General features: G+C 38.9%; 1 protein-coding gene across 1 annotated transcript; it reads right to left on the bottom strand.

Moving 5' to 3' along the window:
* Positions 1 to 165: 165 nt before the first annotated feature.
* On the bottom strand, positions 166 to 11,761 carry BCCIP (BRCA2 and CDKN1A interacting protein). The gene is made up of 7 exons (XM_054207584.1): positions 11,605 to 11,761; positions 8,295 to 8,369; positions 7,546 to 7,626; positions 6,303 to 6,395; positions 4,842 to 5,029; positions 4,038 to 4,215; positions 166 to 582 (listed from the first exon to the last, which is right to left on the bottom strand). The coding sequence occupies exons 1-7, from the start codon at positions 11,719 to 11,721 to the stop codon at positions 412 to 414; spliced, it is 903 nt and encodes a 300-aa protein (XP_054063559.1). The 5' UTR covers positions 11,722 to 11,761; the 3' UTR covers positions 166 to 411.
* Between the last annotated feature and the right edge of the window lies 1 nt (position 11,762).

Genomic DNA, 11,762 nt, shown 5'->3' with positions numbered 1-11,762 from the left:
ACATCCGCATCTTAACCCCATGTAATTATTTCGAACTTTTGACATAAACGTATTGAACAGAAGAAACATTTAGAAGAAGCACTTTCTTAACAAAAGGAGTTGCATGCATTATTTCATAACAAAAATATATGATTTATTTTTGGTTAAAAACATAGTGAGCAGATCTTCAAGTTTTCTTGTAACATTGGGTTTTTATTGCCTGTTTAATGATGATACCAAAGTATATTAAGACGCAATATTTAAAAATACTAATTTGATGGATATTTTTAGTTGTACCACCTGCTTGCCTTCTAAGTCTACAGAAGAAGCATTTGAGCAGTACAAAACCATTAACATTGCAGTCTTCTGGAAATATTGTGAAGTCATAGCTCTGTATGGCTGCTTTATACAAAACAGTGTTTGCAGGGAAGTTCAGAGTGAGAGATAGTCTTTGAGTTTATCCATAATATCATTTATTCCATCAGCTGGAACTATCATAACAGTCCGCAAAGGTTTCATTGGTACATCATCAAAGGACCATCTGCCACCCAAACAGGTGTCACTTTCCTCTTGCACAGAGTAGCTGAACTTCAGAAGGGCTTTCTAAACAACAGAAATAAATGCATTAGGATCAACTTTTTTAATTATCATGAAGATTAATACATCATCTAAAGAAAGTAAAAGTAATGATAAAAAATGATGCACATGCTTTTAAAAAGTTATTTCCTTCCCTCTCAAAAGGCCCATCAAAAAAACCCCTACAAGACTATTAAGTGCTTTAAACTATTTGCTTTTCACAGAATTTATATCATTCGTATTACATTCTCAAACGATTGCTATCATTACATTTTGGTATCAGAAATAAGACTTAAGAGGGGGAAAAACCCAAGCCAATGCCACCTTTATATGCTTACTGTGCCTCATTTTAGATGGTTTAAAGACAGCATCTCATTCCATATTTTCACATTAAGAAATGCTGACCCTTACAAGCTATTGTGCCAACTAGCAAGGATCCTCGACCAAAGAAACATCAGGCTCTTAATAGACCTGCAACTCTGGAACGAGAGCAAACCACTAGCTGTGTGATTTTAAGAATTAGCAGATCAGCCAAAACCCAGATAAATGGAACAGTGAGAGCGCACAGGTAGAATGGAGCCTGCATTAAAGATGACAGCTTGGTGTGGGCAACATGTTGAAGGCCTGTAGCAACGAACAGGCTCTGCTCGTGGCCTAATCTAAAACTGCTGAGTCCTAAAAATTAACCTATCTGTAAGCATATGTGGTACAGTAATCCTCTCTTTCACACTGACAGTAGAAATTATATATTAAGGGGATAGGCACTAATATGAACCCTGAGCAGAATTTCAAAAAGCCCTTGGAAAGTCTCTAGATGGCTGAAGCCACTGAAAGACATATTTATAAAGGTTGCTTCTTCAAAAGGGTAGGTGTCCATAATGTGTGTTATTTCTTTTCAGTGATATATACTGCATACATATAGAACAGTCCCTTTTTACTGGCTTTTCCAGGCAAAATGACTCATGGATAAGAAAAACTTACCTAACAAATGTTTCTAGTTCTCACACAAGTCAGATGAAGAAGTATGAATTGAACTGCTAAATGAAAAACCTTATCTAACCTCTTCCCTTTGCAGAGAAAGTTAAGATCCAGTCTCCTTTTAGGTTTGCTATTTCCTAACAGTATCTCAAGGTTGTAAATTTAATTTTGGAAGAACCATCAAATTGAGTGGCTTTGTTCAAGAACAAACAATTTGAGCAATGGACGCCCTAAACCTTTAATCAATTCCATGTCTGGTTGTAATGGAACTTTTCTTCTGCTCCCTCAATAACATTTTAAGGAACAGAATAAAGCACAGGGAACTGACAAGTGCAAGAAGGCATCTCTCTGTTTTATTTGGCTCTAAGCGTCTGCCTCACCACATTTAATACTATTTTATGGCAATCTAATTAACGTTATGTGTGATCAGGGAGGATATATGCTCCAACACTAACACATATACATTATTAAGTACAGAGACCCACTTAATCTAATATCCTCCATAATGTTCAAAATAAACTTGTTAAAAACACTAGAAAGACTGTTAAAAAGAAAAGCATGTTCAGTTTGAGTCTATCCACTTGAGCTGAAAATTACTGCAATTTAGATAAAAGCACAGTTAGTCTTTACAAGGCCACTTGAAATAACAAAACAGAGATAAATACGAAATAGGCCTTCTAGAACATAACACCTGTGGACACCTTCAGTTTTTCAATAACATGTTTACACAGAGTTCAAGTTCAGTTGGTAAAGCTGCTGTGGCAGGAACAAAAAAATAAAATCCCATGGTTGTTACTGCATAGAGGCTACAGCAGTATTCCCTATAGCTAACAATGAAATCCCCCACTTACATTTTTCTTCTTCCCAAGAAATAAAATTACAGCCAGATCATAGCCTCTAACAGAGAATGTCATGAATGATTACACACAGGAACCTTTCCATTAACCATATGATGCACGTACTTTACCCTGTAGGCACTGCCAGATGTGAAAAATAATGTGCTCTTGACAAAGGAATAATATTGTAGACTAATATTTTTAAAGCTTTGAAAAAATAAAAAAAAAAAAAGAAAAATTCTTTGCATTTCAAAGTACTTTTTAAATTTAATTTCCCGCATCTTCCCCTCTCCCGATTCGGTTTGGGACCAGCAGAATTGTGTTGACGGTTTGCCAGTAATTTAGCAGTTTTTATTAAAATACTTGCCCTGAGTAGAACACAGACAGAAAAGGGAAGCGATAGCTACTTGTTTGGATCTTCAAAAGTTTTTTATTCGAAACACTTTTTATAGTAATAGGCATCCAAAAGGAAATAGATAAATCAGCCTTCCACATAATACAATGATGACACAAATGCAGAGCTTTGTATCTGTTTCGTTTCTTGGGAAGAGATCTCAGAGAAATGCATTTAACTGCATTACTAAGTCTAAATAAAGCCTCAACAGCTTTTTTTTCTGACACAGGACTAACTACGCAGGGGCAAGGAAAAGAAATCTGTGTATTGAAGTATTAACATGCATTGCAGATGCTGATCGAGACTCTAACAACAGAGATTCCTCTGCATTTTCCTGCATCTTTATTTTTCTAAAGCTGTGACACATGATTAAGTTAGAGCACCCTTACAAGTTACTACCTCTTGTTTGAGCTGCCACTCTTGAACACCATTTGTGACGTAAATCATGTTAGCTCGAATCTCACTGAGGGATATTCAAACTAACCTGCACTTCCTGCAATCCACACACCCACCGTCAGCCTCCTCTGTTCAGATGACACACCGATTTAACAAGTCTTTCACATTTCTTATTATTCAGATTAAAGAAGACAACTGCACTGTTCCCCAAACAAAAGGAATTTCAAACTTCTTTAAACTCAGAAGGTCTGGGCCATGCTGCTAAATTCAATGTCCAGATTTATTACCATATGTTCATCCTGAAAACGTGGATATTTCCTTCACAGTATTTCAACAAGTCTGACAACTATTACATTCAATTCAATCTCTACAACACTGCAATATGAATAAAGAGATGAAGCTTGTTAATTCTTTGAGGCCAAGAACTGGCCTCAAGACAAAGTAACATCTAGTCTTTTCTTTATTTAGGTATTCTTTTAATTTTTCCCTTATCCCCATAGCACTGGAGACTCTATCAGGTAGTAATGCTGCCACAGGTAGAGACTACACCATACCATCTTGTAGTCAGATTAAATTAATCCTCTGTGTTGGCATGAATTTACTAATATGTTATTTGTATCAGATCACAATTAATAATTTGGATTCATGGATGGCATACTTCTCCATGGTTCTCTAAATACAAAAGGTGTTGTGTTCAATACACAAAAATAGGTTGCTTGCTCATCTCTCAATACTACTCTAAAAAAAGCTGGATTTAGTTTAAAGGATACATGAACATATATTTTAAAAAGCCTCCCTTGAATTTAAAGTGAAACACCTTTTTTGCTGATGTATAAAGAAAAATAAACATTTTTAATTAAAAGAATCACATATGTTACCTCATAAAAGAATTCTTCCTCGGCATTTGCAAACATTAATTCCTCCTTTTGCTGATTTCTCCCTTCCCTCCTCTTAGAACTGCTCTTTGTGGCTTCTGTGAAGGTCTTGCTGATAAGAAGATAGTAGTGGCACTTTCCACAAGGTTTGTTTGTTCTCTGTGCCTCGGTCAACTCTTTCCTAAAGATAAATAAATGTTTACACATACAATTTAAAACTAGATGTTTGCATACACAATTTAAACCCTCAACAAGTGTATAAGTAAACCTTATAACGTATTAGCATAGAAGGATATTCATATTGTAGCTGATTCTTTTACAAGTACCACAGAACACAAATTTTGCAACACGCATTCCTAGTACTTAAACATACTATTTGCACTTTAAAACAATAAAAACATGGATGTCTTTCCACACCTCACAATATAACCCTTTTTGTTCCCAAAATCACATTCATGGTAAAGAGTCTGTGAAATGATTCTAAGCGCAACTCTCCTGAAAATTCATCACATTATCACTCGCACGAGGAACTATAACTGAAGAGCCAGAACATACTCTTGCCCACCCTTGCGTTAAACATTATTTTCTCCATCTTAAAGTAAAAACAGTTTGAAAAGCCTACAGACATAAAAAATATTAAATAATTAACTGAAGACCTTATACGAGATGAACATACTTTTTTTTGTTCATGTATTACTTGTATCTATAGTATCTCCTGTCTTAATAGTTCTATATACATAAGATCTCTGAAAAAAAAAGAAAAAGTACTATTCAACATCATGTCAAGGAAAACCCAAACAAACTTACTGAAGCTGCTGGTGCATGGGCAGAGCAATCTGTGGTGGTACGTTAATGAATCTTTCACTTAGCAGAAGACCCACAGGCTTAGTACTGTCATTTAGGAGCTTATTCAGTTGTTCAACTACATGCTGTTCACAGCTCTTCTCACACCGACTTAGAATCAGCTCTTTGATTTGTTCAGCACACTGTGTACCCTAGAATCAAAAGGTATATTTTCTTTACCTTATAGAACAATTATTTATACAAGAAAACATTGACTGTGAACTTCAGGGGAATATTCTACAGGACTACTGTCGATTTCCTTAAGCAGTCTCTAAAGCACTGTACAATTTCTCTGAAATTATTTACCCACCCTGAAGCTGAGGGCAAACAAAAGTTCTTAACTGATAGGAACACAGCTAGGAGCTGCAACACCAGTACACTAAACAGCAAAACTCAAAAGCTGCAAAAGATGAAAGTGAAGAAATACAAGAGGCTGGCAGCTCAGTTACCCTAGAACATAGGGTACATAGTTTTAACTCTCTGTTCCACTCTTTGCTTTATGTTTGACCTTCAGCAAGTTTCACAGGACTAGATCCAAAAGAAAGCTAAGTGAGGTGTAAATTTTCACGGAATCACGGAATCTTTCAGAGTTGGAAGGGACCTCCAGAGATCATCTAGTCCAACTCCCCTGCTAAAGCAGGATTGCCTAGAGCACATTAGTCAGGGCTGCATCCAGGCGAGTCTTGAGAGTCTCCAGAGAAGGGGACTCCACAACCTCCTTGGGCAGCCTGTTCCATTGCTCTGTCACCCTCACCATAAAGAAGTTTTTTCTCATATTTGTTTGGAACTTCCTGTGTTCCAGCTTGTGCCCGTTACCTCTCGTCCTGTTACTGGGAACCACTGAAAAGAGTCTGGCTCCATCCTCGTTAAACCCACCCTTTAGCTACTTGTAAACGTTAATAAGGTCTCCCCTCGGCCTTCCCTTCTCCAGGCTAAAAAGTCCCAGCTCTCTCAGCCTTTCCTCATAAGGGAGATGCTCCAGCCCCTCAATCATCTTTGTTGCCCTACGCTGGACTCTCTCCAGTAGTTCCCTGTCTCTCTTGACCTGGGGAGCCCAGAACTGGACACAGTATTCCAGTTGTGGCCTCACCAGTGCAGAACAGAGGGGGAGAATGACCTCCCTTGACCTGCTGGCTACACTCTTCCCCATGCAGCCCAGAATTCCATTGGCCTTCTTGGCAACAAGGGCACATTGCTGTCTCATGGATAATTTACTGTCTACCAAGACCCCCAAATCCTTTTCTCCAGAGCTGCTTTCCAGCAGGTCCACCCCTAACCTATACTGGTGCCTCCAGACTACTGGACCGTAGTCCTCCATGGTGGAACTCAAAATCCTGATCTGGCTGTCTAGGCTTGTTATACAAGGCAGAAAAGCAGGATGCAGTCTCACTTATTACTGTCTAGACACTAATAAGGGATACCAACCTTTCTTTCCGTTAAGTTTAAGCAGCTTATAAAACCAAAGACTTCATCATCGTCTTCATCATCGTCACTACTGTCTTCTTGGACTTCTGCTTGCTATTTAATGAAAGAAAAAGTAACAACTCATAATGACATTCTATTTCCACTCTCTGCAGCAAGAAATGTTTTTCTTTCCAGAAGATGCTCGGCAGATGAAAACCATCTAGGTAATCTGTACAAACACACAACCTACAAATTCTGGTTACGGTTATGAAAGTGCCGCATCATTGAATGTCTCTGTGTACTTAGAGCCAACTATATAGAGAGCCAGGTCATCTATCTTCTACAGCAGAATCTTTTGAAAGGCACTAAAAGTTGATAGCTCACATATAGTAAGCAGCATCTTGGTACAAGGGATGGCAATATCTTAAGCAAAAGCAATTTTCTTCAGTTTCTAACATAGGGAAATAAACCCACAAAGTAGAAAAACCATAGCACAATAGAGATTTGATAGTGAGTCAAACAAAAAGCTCAACAAAACTCTGCAATGAAAAACCTGGGAAAAGAACTGAGGGTCATGCAGTTGTAATATAAGCATCATAATAAATTTGGGTGCAAAAACTATTGGCACAGGACAAAAAGGGAATGTATAGCAATGATGCCATGCAACATGGTACAACAGCACAAGTGAGCTCTATGGGGGCAGCTTGTTTGGGTTTGAAAGCAACCACAGCCATGACATCTTGGGCACTATACAGTACTGAACAGCTTCCTTAGCCAGGAGTAACTTGGGAGCCTCCACAGAATGCTCCACTGCCACAGCAGAACTTGGTCAGGGCTCATTTCAGGATCCTTATCTATGCCCAAAGGACTCTGCACAAACGGAAACTGCATGCAGGATATTTTTGGTCTGTATCTCTGTACATACTGAGAAAGTAGGGAAATCACAAGGTCCTATTTCTTATGAGGATGGTAACAGACTTCTCCATAGCATTTTCAGCATTATTCTTCTGCTACACCAAAATTCAGAGGGAAAAGTGAAAAGCCTTCCACATGTAAAAACAAACCAATCAAAATAATAAATCAAATTCCTTGTTTGGTTGAAAGTAGGCATGGAAAATTTCAGCGCCCATAGAAGAATGATCCTCAAAGAAAAAAGCAAGAAAACATACAAATTACAAAGACAGGATCGCCTTCTGAAAGCCTGTTATGTCGCTTCAACATAAAAAGTATTGTACTTCATTTACAAACGTCAATTCTGTCTTACCTTGATAATACTTCCAATATGATTCTGTTGTATTAATATATCAGTTAACTCAGCAGTGTTAACAGGAGCTTTGAGAAACAACTGCAAAGTAAGAAACAAGTATTAATAAGTTTTAGGCCTGATGATATATCATGTGCCACTTAGTAGGAAATAAAGTCAGTAATTTCTCTAAGTTCTTATGGAACACTTTGTTCCATTTTTACTTTCCTTAGTGAGTCTGTTTATTTAACTTCCTTCAATATAATACTGTAAAGACTAAAAATCAGCTTCTTGAAGTGCTTGCTTCTCAACCCTCCACAAGCTGGCATTTTGCATACCTGGTATCCTTTTGAGTTTGGTATGACCTGAATGCTTGCTGAACGTAGGTTTACACCAGAAACAGCCAAAAGAAGACTGGAAACTGCCACATTGAACAGACACATTACTGGTCTGGTTTTTTAAGGGCTGTAATTTACAGAAAAAACCTCCAGGAAGCTGATTAACACTGAACAAGGTTTTCTGGGCAGCAACTAACACGATAAAGATGGAAAGATTATACACACTGTGGAAGAACAGCCCTACAGTTCATTGGGTAAAGTTCTTGAAACCATGGTTTAGGAGACACACATAATTATTTAATTTTCATGAGCTGAAGCACAGTAAAACTATGAATCTAAATACAGATAATGTGAACTGATGACTTTGCATAACTTTTTTAGATATTATTTATTAATGGACATATCAACCAAGCTAACAAGAAGCCAATGTACCTGTTGCAGCAGTTTCTTTATCCCATTATAGTCATTGTCTGATATGGAATGTGCTTCGAATTCAATATTCACTTCCTATGAAGAAGTAAAATAGAGAATATCAAACATACTTGGCAAGAAGCTATATCAAAACAAAGCTAAACTATAAAAAACTTGAAGACAAGTAATGGTCAACATCAGAAATGGAACTTATTGCCACCTTTCAGTAATCTCAGCAGTTGGTATAATTTCTTCTGTAATCTTTAGAGACCATTTGTGAAAGTAACTTTTTAAAACTAACTTACAAACTGTGTTGTAAACAAACCTTTAATGCTTTGTTCCTGCAATCTGTTTCACACAATTATGTTTACCGTAGCCACATAGACTCTTGATAGAGAGGCTTGATCCAGACAGTTAAACTCTTAAAACTGCAGGACTGGAGTGTGATGCCTTGGCTGAAGATGAAGGTTGCTCCAGACATTTAAACAATTACATGCAAAATTGTACTTCTGCTATTTCCTCAAATCCTAATGGTATCATTAACCCCACTCTGTAAGTCTGTTCAGTAGGCACACTATGAGACCATGTCACATCAAAACAGAATGTGAACTCCTGCTTCTCCTTCCAGAAAAAATGCTGTGCACCTACCAAACATTTTTTCTGGTATTCTATATTAATAGTACTGCCTGCCAAGGCTGCCTTGACCTGTTCTTCTGTGAACCACTGTTTGAGACCATCCAAATTTACTTTGTCTTCTAATTACTGGTCTGGATTCCACTACTGAATCCTACTTTTGTCACTAATTAAGCCTCATAAATCTCCCCAATCCCATATCGAGGTCGTGGTCTTTAGTGTTCACCGGGAGAACACCCTTAAAGGTCTGTTTACAATGTAAAAAAACAGGTACAAAACCATTTGGGGGGTGGGGGGGGAATAAAAATCGGGAGACATGCTCAGATACTCTTCTTTGGTGCAAGGCAGCTCTGTAGAGGTAACAGAGAGCACATATTTACTTGTAGAAATGGCCTATGTAAGAAAACAGATTGTATTTTTGGAGTAAACACTCCTGGCATCCAGGAAGTGATTTTCTGACTGCTTTAAAATTCAAGGATCTCACTGAATGATTACGCCAGTAAATTCTGAACAAAACACAGTTTACAGTGGTTCTGACTACTGTGCAAATCATAGCCGTAAAATTGATATAAACCACAGGAGCACTAGATGTCCTAACACTGGTCTTGCCTCACGGCTTTTCCACTACCTAAAATAACAGCCTGGTATGAGAGAGTTTACAAACGCTCCATCTTTCATCTATTAAAAAAAAAAAAAAGCAAAGAAAGACTCATCATACGTTTTGGTGTGTCCTATCTTGCTACTTATTCTCTTCCTCCTCTGCTGCATCCAAAGGAAAGCAAGAGCCTGCAAAGCAAGCTGTTACATGCAACAATACTCTGCTACGTACAATACAGCAGTGAGCAAAGCTCCTTCTCAGCAACCAGGCCCTACCTGGAATCATACTGTTGTTCTCAGATGGACAGAACTACCACATGCCCCTTTCGGTGAAGAAAATATCTGCATAAAGGAAGATATTTTCCTTTTTCCACCTAAAGTGGTAAGAGAAGTGAAAGGCTAATATGGCAAAAAAAAAAATAATGTTGAGATGTACAGAGAAACAAATGCCCTTCATGTATATGACTTTACAAATTTCTAAGTTTGTACAGTTATAAATGTTCAGTACATTTCTTTAATATTAGCAATGCACACCCGGATGTCTTATACAAGACTTGAGAGAAACTCAATATATCATTATAACAAGACTTCCAAAATGAAATAGATGTAATAGTGATAAATCATCCTCAAAAGTTGGCACTACTAAATTAAAATAAGCGTTATACTGCAAATTTTGTCCAATGCACAAAAAATTGCAAATAAAACACAGCGCACACCAGTGTAGGACATACAGAAACCATCCTCAAAACCCGTCACTGAAAAGTCAAGAAACTTCATCCACAAACACCACAATATAAGACGCTGTCCTACCTACACTACGCAGCAATGCTGAGCACTTAAAAAAAAAAAAAAAAGAAAAAAAAGGATTATTGCTATTAGCTTTAATAACATAAGGTGTAGACACTAATGCAACATCTTCTATAAGTTTACAAACACTGAACAGTACACAAAGTACTCACAGTGCTAGTCAAGAACTTCATAAACATATGTTAGCTCAAACTAACTCAGTACCCATTTAATGTGGCACACAATTCTAGCAAGTGGTAAATGTGCTTTTCCATCATGTTAGTATGACTGATAATGCAATTAAGCCTATACTTTTTATCATAGCATAGTTTTTAAAAAGGTAGGGTTTGGTTTTATTTGCTAACTTAAGCTACCTAAGGCCTTATCTGAGAAAAAGGAAAATAATTAACTCAAAGCGAAATCCTAGTGAAGACAATCAAGTTAGCAAAATATTTAATTTGAAATGTACCAAGTTAAAAGCCATAGATACTTCTATTTTTTGACTCGTTTAAGCCCCGTGAAAATGGCAGACTGCCTTATCATCTGAAGACTTTAATGAAAGTTCAAAGTCAGTGCGTATCTGTTCCTTTCCTAGAAAGGGGGATTCCTCCCTCGGTGTTCTATTTCACACCTCAGTAACACATTTTCACATATGTCCAGGTGCGGATATATAAAAAGCGAGAGAGAGAACTCAGAAAATAAATTAAAATTTTATATCCATGCGGTCTGGTGTTTTCTCTTCTCCAGCCCCCACCCCACCCCCCGCCCCGATAAAACGGGAATTAGAGCAAATATTCTGTGTTGAAAGAACTATTTTCAGGTGGCTGCCTCCAGTCCCACACAGAGACACTACAAGGGCCAAGTCTGCACAACTGATTGTGCGGCCCTGGGGATTCCAACATTTAAAAACGAAGAAAACGAAAAAAAAATTACGACACTCCAACAACTAACCGAGTACATTTTACCTCACGGATTAACGATCTACCTCACCGATTAAGCGTGTTACCTACGCTTTACCTCATGAATCGGAGCCCGCGGCCCCAGCTGTGCCGCCACCCGCGGGTGCCTCGCAAGGGGCTTCACAGAGGGACAAACCGCCCCCCCAACAGCTCCCACCCAGGGCTTCGCGACCCCGGCTGCCTGTTTCTGTCGTTTTACAGCTTATTTTGGTCACAGTGAACGAGGAGAGGAGAGGCAGGCTCCGGAGGGCAGCGATGGCCGGGACAGAGTGGCACCGAGGGCCTGTGAGGGGATAGCGGGCGCAGGCCCGGCGCGCCGGGTGAAGGCCGGGAGTGGCCCCGCTCCCCGCGCTCACCTCATCGATCCTCTCTTCCTCCTCCTCCGAGTTGGACTCCGACTCCGGCTCCGAATCCGAGCCGCTCTCCTCGGCGGGGGGCTGCGGCCGGGCCCGCCGCTTAGCCGGCGTGGCCATGCTGCAGCGGCGGCGCAGGCGCTCGGCAGCCGGAAGGCCGG

Source organism: Rissa tridactyla, chromosome 6 (genome assembly GCF_028500815.1).
Source record: "Rissa tridactyla isolate bRisTri1 chromosome 6, bRisTri1.patW.cur.20221130, whole genome shotgun sequence".
NCBI lineage: Eukaryota > Metazoa > Chordata > Aves > Charadriiformes > Laridae > Rissa > Rissa tridactyla.
This window is presented reverse-complemented; position numbering and strand designations above follow the sequence as displayed.